Source organism: Equus asinus, chromosome 13 (genome assembly GCF_041296235.1).
Source record: "Equus asinus isolate D_3611 breed Donkey chromosome 13, EquAss-T2T_v2, whole genome shotgun sequence".
Lineage (NCBI taxonomy): Eukaryota > Metazoa > Chordata > Mammalia > Perissodactyla > Equidae > Equus > Equus asinus.
In genome coordinates, this window is record NC_091802.1 from 47,552,683 (window position 1) to 47,569,234 (window position 16,552).

General features: G+C 42.6%; 1 protein-coding gene and 1 non-coding gene across 2 annotated transcripts; one reads left to right on the forward strand and one right to left on the reverse strand.

The window, feature by feature from the left end:
• Positions 1–659: 659 nt before the first annotated feature.
• On the reverse strand, positions 660–10,088 carry KPNA2 (karyopherin subunit alpha 2). The gene is made up of 11 exons (XM_014848001.3): positions 9,950–10,088; positions 8,543–8,640; positions 8,254–8,391; positions 5,928–6,016; positions 4,822–5,090; positions 4,461–4,555; positions 4,096–4,359; positions 3,669–3,902; positions 3,263–3,445; positions 2,001–2,150; positions 660–1,006 (listed from the first exon to the last, which is right to left on the reverse strand). Exons 2-11 carry the CDS (start codon positions 8,615–8,617, stop codon positions 914–916), a joined length of 1,590 nt encoding a protein of 529 aa, XP_014703487.1. The 5' UTR covers positions 8,618–8,640; positions 9,950–10,088; the 3' UTR covers positions 660–913.
• A 4,207-nt stretch (positions 10,089–14,295) lies between these two features.
• On the forward strand, positions 14,296–14,368 carry TRNAR-CCG (transfer RNA arginine (anticodon CCG)). The gene has a single exon. It is a non-coding gene; the product is annotated as a tRNA-Arg (tRNA).
• Positions 14,369–16,552: the final 2,184 nt, after the last annotated feature.

Sequence of the window (16,552 nt, forward strand, 5' to 3'; positions counted from 1 at the left end):
CCACCCACCCCACACATGCAGACAATCCATTTTTTATTCTGCTAACAGCACAACAGTGGCTAGAGTCGCACTGTGTTAGCGTGGTGGCCTTCACAACCTAGACTGCACAGGAGCAACCTGGGGATTCAACTAAAAAGACGACACAATCCTCGGACCAATTAAACAGAACTTCTGGGTAAACCTTCCCAGGTGATACCACGGTGCAGCGTTGAAAACACCTTCAGCCTTGAAGTTTGGGAGAAATGAATGCCACTCGTAGCTCCAAGAGCAATCCCTGATTAAATTTAAGACTTTTATCCCATCTCCCTGGCCAGTGAGTTTTAAGGAGACATTGGCTGAAGACTTCGGGGAAATTTTATTCACGCTTCTGTGAAAACTGAATTTTTTGTAGCTGGTGCACAGTGGATATGACATCTCAAAGTACCAACAGCCATTATTACCAAGAGGGGAAGCAGCCTAGAGCAAAGCCAGAACTCAGAAGCAGGCAGGATAAAAATGATCACCCCCATATCTTTGATGACATCACAAACCTTACATCAAATGACGACTGCAACCAAAACCACACTTCCAGTTAGTCACATCAGTTTGGTTACGTTGTCCTTCATTTGCGACCTAAGAGCTTCAAATTAGAGGGCAACACATAGGCATGACAAAGTAAAGAAAAGGGTGGAATTTAAGCTTTATTTACAGGACACTGCAAGATATGAAATTCCACATAGAAATAAGAAACCCATTGAGAGAGAAGCTTCATACAGTATGTACACAGTTTGGAACTGTTCAAGTATAGTTTCGTTGTAAAAAGTGCTACAATAACAAACCACATTTAAAACAGTTCTTAGTAGAGAAACAGTTAAGACAAACTTATACCAAACACAGCACACAACAAACAACTTTCTGCCTCAGCTGTACAAGTCTAAAAGTTAAAGGTCCCTGGAGGGCCATCCTGAACTTGGAATGTATAGCCTTCAGAGGTAGTTTCTGGCACAACATTTTGATCTTCCTCTTCCTGGAAGTGTTAAAAAACAAAACAAAATAACCCCATAAATATGGCACAACTCTAAGCAGTAACCTGCCTAGAAGTCTGCATTTACTTTTTTCCCCTCAATTTATTTAAGCTAAACAAACAGTTCACCAATTTCTTCCACTGCCACCCTCCCATCCCCTACACCTCTGACAACCATGAATCTGTCAATCTGTTCTCTGTATCCGTGCTTATTTTTTTTTAGATTCCACATATAAGAGAAATCATACGGTATTTGTCTTTCTCTGTCTGACTTATTTCACTTAGCATGATGCTCATAATGTATTTACTCTTAAGGTCTTCATCTGCATATTTCACCTTTAATCCTGTATCATATTTCAGTATTTGAAATAGTGGAGGGAGGACTACTGAAACTTATTAATTGATGAGTGCCTGGGAGGGAAAGGTTCTGAATGGGTTAAGGAATGCTACCACAATAACAGAAAAATACAGATTTTCTTCTCCACCTATCACTTTTCAGTACGAAAGCAGAAAACTGCTTATTAGACCCAATCTATGGTTGTGGGGTTGGCCCACTCTTCCATCAACTCCTACACACACTTACTCTCAAGATACTCTAAGATTCCTAAGGCTATTAGGCTATTCATTTGAAAGCAAACTGGTGATTTTTAAAAGTCTCAAATTAACAGATTGTATTATCATCAAGCCAAACATTAGAGGAGCAAATATGTACATTTTATCCTATTTACACTGATATTTTGCTGTATCAGTGTATAGGACTCAGTAAAAAAGTACGAGGGAGGGGCCGGCCCAGTGGCACAATGGTTACGTGTGCATGTTCCGCTTCAGTGGCCTGGGGTTTGCCGGTTCGGATCCCACGGCACCCCCTGTCGGGCCATGCTGTGGTGGGCGTCCCACATATAAAGTGGAGGAAGAAGAACGAGGGGAAAAAAAATCTTACAGGCTTGACCTTAAATGTGTATTTCTAAATTCTTGTTCACATTACCATGTTACTCACCTCTACAGAGAAATACTTCTCAATCAAGTTTAACGAAGCTTTGTACACAGACTCATTTTCATGGTTTTGTAGAGCTTCAATTTTGTCCAGACCTCCACATTCTTCAATCATTATACTAAGTTTCTCAGTTTCACCTAGTTTCTCAGCAGCCTAAGAAAAATTCCAAGTTTACTGGCCTATACTCTGAATGTTTGCGTATTAATATATATCAGACAGAAATAAACACTAGACAGTTCCTTCATTGATAGTTCTTTCAACAAGCCTATGAGACAGTTTTATCTCCATTACACATTTTTTTAAAACTCAAGTTGACCAGATCTGTGTGTTCTTAGCAATTACTTCTGCAGCTTTCAGCCAGAGATCTTAGAATGGTTCTCAACCTTTTCTGTACATCAAAATCACCTGGGCAACTTTAATGACACTTTATCTAGGTTCGATTTGTCTGTGATGGGAACAGGAAATTACTGTTTTGTAACAGCACCCCAGAAAATCCAAAGGTCTATGCAGTCAAGGTGGAGAACCACTGTCTAAGGGCAAAGACTGCCTATGGTGTGTAAAACAAACTCCTGACTGGAGTATTTGTTGATATCAATAAGAAATTATTAGATTTAAGAATCATATATTGGTGGTTAGAATTTTTTAAGTCCTCAACTTTTAGGAGATACATAAATATTTGCAGATAAAATAACTTATTTGCTTCAAAAAAAAATTTTTAGGTAAAGTGGATGGAATAGGAAAATTCGCCAAATGTTGACAAGTTATTTATGTGGGATGATGGATACACCAGGGACCATTAGTCTAGACTCAGCTTTTGTATGTAAAAATTTCCATAATTAGAAGTTTAACACTTGAGTAGGACCTACCTACCAGCAATCACTGTGACAAAGTGCCACATGCTAGCATGCTGGGATCAATTAGGAACAGAACCAGGAGGAAAAAAATTAGATAACTAAGTCATTCAAATTTAATCTCACTAAAATCCAGTATGAAATTGAATTAAAGACTCTTGACAAAATAAATAGGTATGTATAGTGTCCACATATGGACTTGACTTCAATTCAGGTCATATCATGCACTTGTCATTGCTGTTATCTCTCTTATAATCCCGTGTCACATTTTTTATCAAGAGTGTGGCCCACATAAACAGGTTTTCTAATTCTGTGGCCTACTGAGTAAATGGAGCTACCCTCCTCCTAGTCTAAATAGTAAACCAACTGTCATCAAGCCCAAATTCAAACAAATGCCACCTTGTTAAGACTTACCTGAAAGATATTTGAAATGGCATCCAGAATAACCAGAATAATTTTGGTGTCTTTTGCAGTTAAGAGGTTCATCAACGGTTCTATTATGCCACAATGAACAAGGTATACAATCTGTTCAACTGTTCCACCACTTGTATAGTTGGTCACAGCCCATACAGCTTCCTTTTGTGTCTTAAAGTCTGCCTAATAAGAATAAGGAAACACGTTTATTTCAGAATAGCGATAAAAATAAGATTCCAAGACTGTTTTAGAAAGATGGTGACTAAAACTACCAACTGGTTCCATCCAACCTGAAGTGAAAGAGGTTACTAGATATTATATAGCAGAGGACTGTAAGTAGAACCCAACACTGGCACACTAAGAGTCTTACTAACAATGCTTTGCTTAAGTCCTAAGACTTCATTACCTTAGAGAGAACACCAACGAGGAATGGGACTAATCCATGATTCACAACTTGCTGTATCTGGTCCTGGCGGCCAGCTGTGATGTTTGACATTGTCCACGTAGCTTCCTTCTGAATGTTAGTTTTGGGGTTCGTTAGCAGGCTGGGAAAGATGGCAAGTGCTCCCGCATCTATTACAACCTGAGTCTGTTCGTCTGTCCCAGTGACAATATTTCCTATGGCTCTTAGTGCAGGAGTCTGAAAAGGAAAAAATATGTTGATGCTGGTGGTTATCTTTTATTTTTTTCAGCATTGCTCAGAAGCTCTATACCCTAAGCGTTTTGACAAGTAAGAGGCTCATTATGGCTTCAAATAGGCAATATGTCAATATTATTACCAATGGATGATGCTCCTTATACTTTATATTTTCATCTGAAAGTTAATAACTTACCACAATTGGCAATTCAGTAGATCCTAGAAGCTTTACAAGTTGGGGTACCACTCCTGTTTTCACGACCATTTCAATCCGTTCATTTGGACCATCAGTAAGGTAGGAAATGGCCCAACAGGTATCTGCTAATACTTCTGGATCATCATGATGCAGGAGACGAACTAAAGTGGGAAGAATTTGCTCAACAGCATCTAATGGGGGTGCAGGATTCTTGTTGCGACAAAGGTTTGAAAGTGTCCAGGTAAGATTACGTAAGTAACCACACTGGGGGAAAAGAAAAAGGCAATGAGAAGGCCTGTTTTTTTGAGGGGGTGGAAAAAATTACAATCAACAAGTGAGTAACTTGACTTATGACAGTAACTTACTGCCAAAGATGACATATCGGGAACTGCAAGAAGAGCCAACAGCGGGTCAACTGCACCATACTTGATCACCAAGTCTCGGAAAACCGAACCATCACCTGAAAAAAAGCCATGGTTATCTAATTGTATCTACTTGTCTAGCATCACCAATGTTTTGTGATTGAGTGCACCAGCGCCTTATTGCAAAGACAACAAACACTCTCAGAAATTCCCTAATTTACTTAGATGCCACTTTTGCCCCTAATAAGCACTGGAAGCAAGGAAGTTGAAAACCTGACACAAACGTCACTATTATTTACAACAAAGCTCTCCTCCCAACCTCAGCATGAGAGACATTCAGTCAAAGAATTTTAAACGCAAGTACCTGCAATGTTTCCTAGAGCCCATACGGCTTGTTCACTGATGTGGGCGTGGGGAGATGCCAACAGAGAAATGAATGCTGGGATAGCACCTCCCTCTACCACAGCCTTGGTCTGTTCTGATGTCCCGGAAGCGATGTTAGTGAGGGCCCAAGCAGACTCAAACTGAATGGGACTACAATCAGTTCTGCCCAAGAAGGACACAAATTTTGGAATCAAACCAGCCCGGATTATGTTGTCTATGGGGGGCTGTTTTTCTCTAGAAAGCAGTTTCCTAAGGGTGAGCAAAAAGAGAAACAAAAGTTGACAATGGTGAACAAGTTTGTGTAAAAACCAATTTAAAATCCAACTCAAGAGTTTAGAACTTTAGAAAATCTTTTATAGAAAAGCACTAAATGCTGAGATATCCTGGAATTTAAGAGGAACTGAACAGACTGGTTGCATGGTGCTACCATATGTGGTGCCTTTAACTACCTTTTTTCCAAAATCAAAATATTCCCAGTAATACAGAACCTTCCTCTCTGCTTATCTGCAGAAATCTGCTTTAGATCTTGTCACTTTTAAAAACTGACAATCTGACAGAGTGTAACTCTGTGTTAGCTTGCATTTCTCTGACCACTAATGAGGTTAAACATCTTTTCCATGATCATTTGTCATTTGGATTTGTTTTTCTGAACACTGTCAAGTTACGGAAATTATTAATCCTTTCTGTTATGGATGTCACAAAGATTTGTGTATGGTAGGAGACAAGAGTCTAAATATACTCATTTTCTAAATGGACGTACCATTCTAAACAGATATGCCAATCCCACTTACTAAATAATTCCTCTTTTCCCTGACATTTACTTGAAATGCCACTTTGACAAAAACTTCGTAATTTTCTTAAAAAATACACGAAAAGGTTAAAGGTGGTTATCACTGGGGGTGGGTGGGATATTAGGTGATTATAAAAAATTTTAGTTTCACCTAAGGAAGATTCTAATAAAAATAGGCCTACGGATGGCTTAACCTTTACTTTACCCACACCATCTGTCTGTCTCTTTCCCACCAAAAAAGCTAAAAAGGCTGATTTCTTAGGTTACCTATACTATCTATAGCAGACAAGACTTACCTAGCAGCTTGAGTAGCTTGGAGCTGGCTTTCCAAATTGTTGCTGTTTACGCCTTTGACAATATCCTCAACAGACCAATTTACAGTGCCCTACAAGAACAGTGGAATTTTGCAAATTATCATTTTTAAGATCAAATACAATCAATAAAATTTCTATCTGCCATTGTGAAGACATTTTTTTTTTGTGGTTTTTTTTTTTTTTTTGAGGAAGATTAGCCCTGAGTTAACATTCACTGCCACTCCTCCTTTTGCTGAGGAAGACTGGCCCTGAGCTAACATCTGTGCCCATCTTCCTCTATTGTATATGTGGGACGCCTGCTCCAGCATGACTTGCTAAGTGGTGTGTAGGTCTGAACTAGCGAACCCTGGGACGCCAAAGTGGAGTGTGCAAACTTAACCACTACACCACTAGGCCGGCCCTGTGAAGACTTTTTTTTTAGTTTTATAATCAGCTACTGAAACTTTAGCCCTATATTTAATTTTGCCTGTTAATTAAATATTATTTTATATATAGAACAGTTCTCAAACTTGGTGTCACGACTCACTGGAGTCTCAAGTTATGGAGTCTCCCGGAATTTTGCCACTTTTTAAGGTGGCTATGAACAATTTAAAAAATGAATTAGAGGGGCTGGCTCTGAGGTCGAGTGGTTAAGTTTGTGCACTCTGCTTCCGCGGCCCAGGGTTTCTCTGGTTTGGATCCTGGGTACGGACATGGCACAACCAGAAGGACGTACAACTATAATATACAACTTTGTACTGGGGGGCTTTGGGGATAAGAAGAAGAAAAAAAGAAAAAAAAAAAAAAGAAGATTGGCAAAAGATGTTAGCTCAGGTACCAATCTTAAAAAAAAATGAATTAGAGCAGTTTAAAGGTTATTCCTACATTAGTCTCAATCACTTGCATTCATATATGCCGTTAGGGAAAAAGGTGTGGAGTTAATAGGCAATGTGCTGGAAATTTTCACATCTAACCTTGTAATCTATGCATTTCCATGGTATAGTGCTGCAAATACATTTTATGTTGTGATCCCGGTAGAAAGGTTTGAGAAGCAATGCTATAGTTAACTCAAAAACTGACAGTATCCCTTTTTCCCTAGCTTACAACTTAACAAGGAAAATGTGACAAGTTGACAACCAGACAATAAACGGTGCATACCTACATACACACACACACATGTGTGTGTGTATATATGTATGTTGTGATATACAAGCATTTTCTCTCCATTTTTGGTGCAAAACGGGAGTGCTACAGGAATTCTGAGAAGGGAGCATTTTTCCTGCTAGGGTGACCAAGGAGAAGATGGCATTTGAGTATAATACCCTGGAAATAGCACATAGGTAGTATTCATGGGGCGGGGAACACTGATAAAATGTAGAGTACTCAAGGAAAGCATAATGTGATAAAAAGTAGGAAACTGCACAATATCTTTGTAAGATGAGAGATAAATTTGAAAATCTAAGATAGGTCAAATTTACAAAAAACCTTCAAAGAATATGGATTTTAAACCATCAAGTGTTTAAGCAAGGGTGGGCCCGGTGGCGCAGCAGTTAAGTTCACACCTTCCACTTCAGCGGCCCGGGATTCACCGGTTCAGATCCCAGGGGTAGACCTACCCACTGCTTGTCAAGCCATGCTGTGGTAGGCATCCCACATATACAGTAGAGGAAGATAGGCACGGATGTTAGCTCAGGGCCAGTCTTCCTCAGTAAAAAGAGGAGGATTGGCAGCAGATATTAGCTCAGAGCTAATCCTCCTCAAAAATAAATTTTAAAAAATAATAAAAAATATAAATAAATAAATAACAATAATTTTTTTTTAAATAAGCTTTTAAGCAGAGAAAAAACATGTCTAAAGCAGAACTTTAGGAAAATTTTTAGGTAAGTAGTATGTGGCACAGAACGAAGGGAAAGATAAATTAGGAGACTACTGAAAATATTTCAGAAGGACAAAGATCTGAACAAAGCTAGTGATGACAAAAAATACACAATACCAAAAAAGGTAGAAATAAGCCAGAAATTGGTTGGTTCTGGAGACATTAATTTTCAGTTAGCACTGGAAAGGCCAGGTTAAGCTACCAAGCTGACAGTTGGAAATGCAGGGAAACTGGAAGGGAGATCAGAGCTAAAGGCAACCTCGGAACCAGCTTCAAACGATTACGGAGGGTGGGCAGGAAAGAATATAACCCATCAGAATTACTGATTGGGAAAGAAAAAAGATCTTCAGATTTGACAGTTAAAACCATAAAGCTCAGAATGTTAAATTTCTAAGAAAAGCCGCATATTGATTTTTTGGTCTTACCATAATTCACAACGTAAAATATATTTACCTGGTTGTTGCGGTTTTCCTGTAGCGGAGAAGTAGCATCATCAGGAAAGGAGCTTACATTTCTCCTTTTCAGCATCTGGTCATCTTTCTTAGCTTTCCTCAGCTCCACATTAACTTCTATTCGGCGCCGCCTCATTTCCTTGAGAAAAGATAACCTATCACGTCACCTCTTACATCAGTTTTTGTTGTCAAGTGAGGGCATTTTTTCCAAATTCCCCCAAAGTTCTGACCCGTTCTCAAATATCTTCCCATTTAAAAAATATCATAGGAGAGCAACAGAAGGTACTCACTGTGCTGTCTTTCCCCTTGTTCTTGAATCTGTTAAGGCGGGCAGCCGGGGAATTAGCATTCTCGTTGGAGGACATGGTTATGAGACAAAGAGAGAAAGCTACAAGATGGGGGAAGAGAAAAAATTTCCCTTTTATCATTTTGCCTTGTCATTAAGAGGATCAATCGAATTACCAAGCATATATCGAATCCACAATTCTTCAGGAGAGGACAAACTTCCTTTTTCAGCACTACGAACCAGTGCTGGCCAACCGACATTTGTCCCCTCCCCTCTGAAGAGGCTGAGACTTCCCGGAGCAGTGCTGTCCATCGGAAATATAATGCAAGGTGCCTAATTTAAATTTCCTAGTAGCCACATTTTTTAAAAAGCAAAATGAATTACGTGGAATTAATTTTAATAACATATTTTACTTAATGCAACACTTCCAATATATTCTCATTTCCACGTTATAATATTAAAAAATCACCGAGCTATTTCACATTCTCTTTCCATACTAATTCTTCGAAATCTTGTGCGCATGTCCACTCGGACTAGCCACACGCATTTAGCGACTATCCCATCGGGCCGCGCGGAGCCCATAAAGAGTTAACCGGAGACAAAGTAGAGGGACAGCTCACAGTTAAAATCTACGTCCCAGGGGCAACAAATTCAAATCCCCTGGAGGCTCTATTGTCTTTAAATGGCCCCAATAAGTACATTCTCCTTGAAATTTCTCACTTGAAAATTAAAGAAAAACTTGGTTCATCGTTACAGTATGGAGTCTCCCCTAACATCCCCTGTCAACACTGAAGACCTGCGGCGCAGTGCGCATCTCCAGCTCCCCGCGCACGTTTTCAGGTCTGGGGATTTCGAGCGAACGCACCTCAACGAGGCTGACGCTAGCGCTGCTTCATTCAGCCTCGGACACTTAAAGCAACGTCCAGAAGGCGGCCCAAGGACAAGTCCTCCCTACAGTCTGTTACCTTCCATCCATTCTGTTCTTTCACGAAACTGTGACACAGCCCACCCAGGGCCTACGTGCCAAAGGCTCCTTCCAACTGCCGCCGCCACCTCCGCTCCCTGCCCCGGCCACTCACCCGGGAAGACGCCGCGGGGAACCGGCGGCGGCGGGGCCGGAGGCGCCGGGCCCACCCCCGGGACTTTCGCCCTCGGGCCTCACTCGAGTCTCCAGGCCGCGAAGCCCACAGGTTCCCGCTGCGGTTCGCAGAGCCTCGGCGCCCCACCGCCCAAGCCCTCGCGTCGCCAGAGAGCCGCCCCGTCAACCAACGGCGCCCCCGAGGCCTCGCCAGCGAGGGAGGCCGAAGCCAGGCCGGGCGTGTCCCCGGGCCTCCCCTCCCGCCACCCGCAAGCCCAGCGCAGCCTGGGGCCAGCCGTACCGCCCGGGCCAGACTGCGGCCTGAGTTCATACCTACACAGCCGGCTCAGGAGTCCACAGGAGTCGGCGCGGCACGCACACGCTGCGGGTCGGATGCCCTCAAAACGTCCACCGCGGCCCAGCCCGAAGACGGTGTGACTCGTGCCGCCGGCCGGCGCGATTTAAATTTCCCGGTGGCTCCGCATTCCGATTGGCTGGTTCGAGCCTATGCTGTGCGTCCATTGGTGGATTTGAAAAACACGTTGGGGGGGGCGGTGGTCATAGGGCCTAGAAGAAGGGAAGATAACATCGCGAGATGAGGGAGCTGCCGGGCAATCCCAGAGCGCCTTGCAGTGCATAGTGGAAAGACTCCCGATCCCGGCATGCAGCGCGAAGGGCCGGTTCCCAGCCCCGCCTTGGTTCTAGCCTCGGGCTGCTGCTGAGGGTTTATGCTTTGTCAGGTCGCTGGTCGTTTCGCTGGGTGATCCTAACCAAGTACCACAGATTCCCAAAATCATTCTCTTTAAAAATCTTGATATAGAAACATATTGCTATGCATTTTTTCCCTGATAGGACACAGAAGGAACTTGGCAGGGTTTTCTGGCCACTATAGAGGGGAGGGGTAAGGCAGATCTGTGTTGCAGTTTTTAGTTTCTCTCTTTTTTAAAAACTTGGGTCATAAAAGCCTGCAAAGAAGCCACAAATATGGTAACAAAAGGTTTATTATGCCTGTTTCTCCAGACACTCTTATTTTTAAATAATTTCAATACAGAAGAATTGCAGATCTTTACACAGATTTGCCAAAGGTTAACATTTTGTCGCATTTACTTTTTCTCTCTCTCCAGTATATATACACATACACATGTACTTGTGTGTGTGTGTGTGTGTGTGTATATATACATGGCTTTTACGTATTACTTTTTGAACTATTTCAGAAATCATTTCTCTTTACCCCTAAATATTTTTGCGTGTATTTTCTAAGAATAAGGACATTCTCTTATATAACCACACCACAATCATCAAATTCAGGACAACTGAACTCTAATGCTATTATTTATTATATAGTCCATGTTCAAGTTTTGCCAATTGTTCCAGTAATGATCTATGCTGTAATTTATACACTTCTGAATAAAATGTTTGCATTTTCTTGACATGTACTTTTCCTTAAGCATCAATGATGGTTATCAGAGAATCTGGATTATGGGCCATTTTGTTTTCTTTCTGCAGTTTTTCTGTATTCTGAAAAGGGTATTTTTAGAAAAGTATTGGTTTATTTTTTACTATAAATAAATTCCAACAGTGAGCTTTGTCCAGTCTTGCAGGCATTTATGCCAGCCTCACTCATTGTGTAGCAGTAAGGGGTTCATAGGAGGTCGATTCTGCTCCCACCTACCCAATCAGCAGAATCCTATCCCCCCAAGTGCAAAAATGTGGAAGTAATTCACCCCTAAACCAGTCACCGCAGGACATTCTCTTGGCTACTGTGAATGGTTAATGGGCAGGCATGTGACCTAAATTCATCCAGTTGGGAAGCCTGTGCCTTTTGTTTAATGATTGGAGGTAGGAAAGCAGGCTCTGTTCTTCTGAACTGAGGGATATGAGTCCTAGAAATATGAATAGGAGGATGGTAGAGAAACCATGAAAGCTCTGATTGACAGCATGCCCTATCTCTGAAGGTTGCAATTATATGACTTAGCGATTATGTCATCCGACATGCTTTCTTAGTTGTTTACGCTAGTCAAGTTGGGTTTTCTTTTGCTTGAAAATATTGAGTACTATGCGCCCAGAAGTGTTCTGCTTTACATATATTAATACATTTAATCTTCCACAGCTGTGTGAGGTAATACTATTATCTCTTCCATTTCACAGAAGAGAAGATTGTATCATGAGTGGTTAAGTAACTTGTCCAGGTTCACACAGTGAATAAATGGCAGAGACAGGATTCAGACCCAGGCTGTCTGGTTCCAGGATCCATACTCTCAACCACTATTCTGTACTTGCACCCAAAAAGAACCTGAAACAGAAGTATAATGTCAAAAGCGAAAGTTGCCTTTGAAAGATACAATGTTGGTGGCGGGATGGATACCATACATCCTCCACTCTTAGCTTTTGTAGTTTGGATGAAGATTCAGGAGAGGGCCTTGTCTGGCCTAGGCAAATCAGTACATTCCATTGCCCAGACACAGAGCTGTTGGTTTGGTTATGAAGCTGTGACACAGTGCAATAAAATATTTACTGAGGGGCCAGCCCAGTAGCCTAATGGCTAAGTTTACATGCTCTACTTCAGTGGCCCAGAGTTCACAGATTCGAATCCTGGGTGTTGACCTACACACCACTCATCAAGCCAGGCTGTGGCGGCGTCCCACATACAAAATAGAGGAAATTCGTACAGATGTTAGCTCAGTGACAGTCTTCTTCAAGCAAAAAGAGGAAGATTGGCAACAAACGTTAGCTTGGGGCCGATCTTCCTCGCCACAAAAAAAAAAGTTTACTGAGGGCTTTGAGAGTGAAATATCCTCTCTCTTCCACAGTGTGCTGCGATGATGTGAGCCTGAGAATGGGGCTGCTCTCGAGAAGCAAACCTAAGTGTGCCCAAGTATGAATAATCATAGTTTGTCAGTCAGTCATTCTTGTTCTTTTTCTTTTTGACTCTTAGGTAACCACAGGTGAACATTCTTCTTTTTTTTGTTTTGTTTTGGTGAGGAAGATCGGCCCTGAGCTAACATCTGTTGCCAATCTTCCTTTTTTTTTTTTTCTCCCCAAAGTACCAGTACATAGTTGTAGACCCTAGTTGTAATCCTTCTAGTTCTCCTATGTGGGATGCAGCCACAGCATGGCTTGATGAGCGGTGTGTACGTCTGCACCCGGGATTTGAACCTGTGAACTCTGACTGGCAAAGCAGAGTGCACAAACTTAACCACTAGCCCCAGGCCAGTCCCTGTCAGTTATTCTTTCAAGTAAAAACTATGTTCCACCAAAAAAGCAGCTAGTTTATCCTGCAACTCAAACATCACACAAATGTTTTTCCTCAAGAGACAACCATTGTATTTTGATATGTGGTAGAAGTGATTTATGCATACTTCCCATTTTGTCACACAAAATATTAAACAGATGTGTACGCAAGAGTCCAGACTTAATACAATTAACAGTTCTTATATCATCATCAAGGACATCCTTAAGTGAAGCTGGCTCCCTTCCCTCCCCCTGCCAGGGCACAAAGGTGAAGAATACACTATTACTAGTTTGATGCCACTGCCTTGAATCACTAAGGTGTCAGTTTTACCCACCATCACTTCTGCTCCACAGTGCTAAATGATTAGTGAATTATTATTCACTAGTAATGTCCTAGGTTTCATGAAAACCATTTCCTGGATGACTCAGGGTCCACAGGTAATAAAAGTGACATATGACACATTGACACGTAAGATTCGAAAGATACACACCAAAATGTTAATAGTGGTTAACTCCAAATGGTAGAATTATGGTCAATTTCAATGTTCTTAGTTTGGTTTACCCATATTTTACACAATTTTACAATGAACAGGTATTATGTACCTAAGAAGAAAACTATACTGTGTGTTTTTAAAAGCCACAAATGCAGCATCTTTACATGCAACACGCATACAGAGATTGTGCATGGAACCAGAGTCTCTAAATATTTACCCAAGACCTAGTTTTAGAATAAAGACAAACAAAAATCCGCATTATTTTGTATTCAGAGACCTTGTTATATTCATTTTCCCTTTAACCTGGGGGGAAAGAGGAGACGGGGACGAAACGGGATGTAGAAGCGTGGGGGAGAAAGTTAAATTTGAAGAAAAGCCTGTTCACCCTGGAATCCCCCAACAGTCCCCAGCACAAAATAGGTTATCAAATTAATGTACGTTGAATACATGCAAGAAAGAAAGGGAAGGAGGGGCCTGTAAGGTTCGGGAGGGTTGGGGGCAGGTGCAGAAGGACCCAACGCTCTGCGAGTGGTTCCTTACGCCGGCGGCAGAGGCAGGTCATGGGGAACTCTGTAAAATACAGACGCCCGGGCCCACTCAGAGAAACAGAACTAGAACGTTAGCACAACAGACACTGGAATATCGTTTAAAGGGCCCAAGTGCGCCTGAGGCGCAGCCCGCACGGAGAACAGAACCCACTAGACACAAGAGTCCGCTCAGAACCGGCCGCGTGCCGGCCACGCAGTCCCGGAACGGCGGGCGGGGAGGGCCGTGCGCAGGCGCGGGGGTCGCCCTGCCGCGCGAGCCGAGGGCGCAGGAGGGCGCAAGCGCGCGCTGGCACGGCTAGGGGCGGCGCCCAAACCACACACCACCCGCGCGAGACCGCAGAGCGAGGGGCGGGGCGCGATGATGGCATCGCGTAAGGAGACGGTGTGAAGACCCGGATTCTGTGGTGACCCAGTGGCCTAATGGATAAGGCATCAGCCTCCGGAGCTGGGGATTGTGGGTTCGAGTCCCATCTGGGTCGCACGAAGATAATTTTGGTGGAGAGAGAGGGGCAGGGATGAGCACTGACGACGGTTAACGAAGATTTTAAAATGTGGTTGCTTCGCCTCAAGCGACCTTGAGGACGATTGTGTTACAACTTAGGAAAGGCATCTCCGCTTGTTAGAAACTGCAGTTGAGAGCTTAGAAAGTGAAAGCTGAGATCAGACCCAAAAAAGGAGCATTACAGTGACTTTTGAAAGAAAAAGCCTTAGGAAACATGAACTACCAACAGGACAAATGGCATTACCTCTTTTTCTGCCTGCCTTTTCAGGCTGAGCTTCACCATGGGCGGCCACACACGAAAAACTTTCTCCCGGTCCTGATCCCTAGGGGTTTGGGAGCAGACTCAACTGTGCTACCTCCAAACAGATTGATTTCCAGTACTAAGGAGAGTTTATGGAACGGCAACTGTGCTGTTACAACATACAAATATAAGAAACATAATTTATGGTTTCTGTCCCTAAACTATTATGAACAACAAATTGTAGTTAGAACTTACAGGTTTCTGGGTGTGTGTGTGTTTGATTTGCAAATTAGTGTAATAAAAGAAATACAATCAGAGTTTAAGCTTATCAGGGTTCAGTTGACTAGCTTGAAAAGTTTAAACTCTTCTTGCAAAACTCGTACAAGAGGATATTACTAAGTTAATTCCTACTCTTTAAAAACAGCTAAATACTAAATGCAACGTGGTATCCTGGGTTTGAGCCTGAAACAGAAAACGGACTTTAGTGGAAAAACTAGTGGAATCAGAATACAGTCTGGAGTTTACTTACCAGTAATGTTCCAATGTTGATTTCTTAGTTGTGACAAATGTACATGGTAATGTAAGCTGTTAACCTTAGGGGAAACTGGGTGAAGGGTATATGGCAGCCCTCTATCTTTGCAACTTTTATGTAAATTTGAAATTATTTCCAAATTAAGAGTTTATTTTAAAAAAACTAAACTACCAGTGGAAAAATATAACTGACACCTTTGCCCCCGTTTTTAAGGGTCAGAATGTAGTGCTGAATTTTTAAACCAGAACACATTAACAAATAAGTGGACAGTTTCCAGCTTCATTCCTGGTATCTCAGAGTTGGTGTCCGTATTAGGTCCTTGCATACAATAGGTACTAAAAAAGCTTCAACTGCATTGTCTCCTGCCTCCCGCTTGCAGGCAGCATCTTGGGACAACGGATAGTGACAATATCTCCCTGGTCCCCAAAGACAGGTTGCTCACATAATAGAATGCCCACCTCTGAGAACGGGGCAGGACAATCTCCTCACCAGTTCTCTGCCCTTTGGGCTTCTGACTGGCCTGCTCAGGCCTCCAGCGTGCGCACCTGACTCTTCCACCTCATTTCTCTCCTTCAACCTCCTTCTCAGCCCGCTCCTTCTCTCTGGCAGATGTTTTGTGGCTCACTCACCATAGTTCATTCAGCTGAAGTAAGCAAACATTTATTGAGTGCCTATGGAATACCCCACATTCAGGTCACTCAATGCAAATTCCACATTTTCCTCTTCCCTCACCTCTGTCATCTCCCCCATGTCTTCCCTCTCTGTCTCGTATGGAGAGACGTCTCTCCTCCAGGCCCAGGCCAGTTCCTCTCTCTGACTGTGCTCTGAACCCATCCCCTCTCTCCTCAGGAATCTTGTCTGGCACTTAGAAAACACTCGAAAGTTATAAGCCCAGTAATTTCCCCTCTCGTCTGTGTCTTTATCTTGCCCCTCTACTGGCTCTTTCCTCTGAGCCCAAAAACATTCTACAGTTTCTCCATTCCTGAAAAGCTCACCCTCAGTCCTGGGCACCTTGCGTGAGTCCTGGGTGCAGGCTCTCCACGCAGCCAGCCTGCTCCAAGGGTGGTCTCCATGTGTCCAGTGTCCCCTTTTCTCCCCCTGCCATGCTCTCCACGCTCTCCTGCGGCCCGGCACACTCCTCCCAGACAGTGAACTCTTAATTAGCAAACTGAAGAAACACCTTTCAGTTTGTCTCTTGCCTGACCTTGCCCTGAGGTTTGAAATTCTTGACCAGTCCTTCCTTCTTGAAACACAGTCTTTTCCCAGGCTTCCAGGAAACCTCCTTTTCTTGATTCTCAAACAACTTCTCGATCTCCTTTGCTAGTTCCCTCTTGTTGCCAGTAATGGAAACAAACGAGCCCAACTGAGGCAAAACAAACGATAATTCA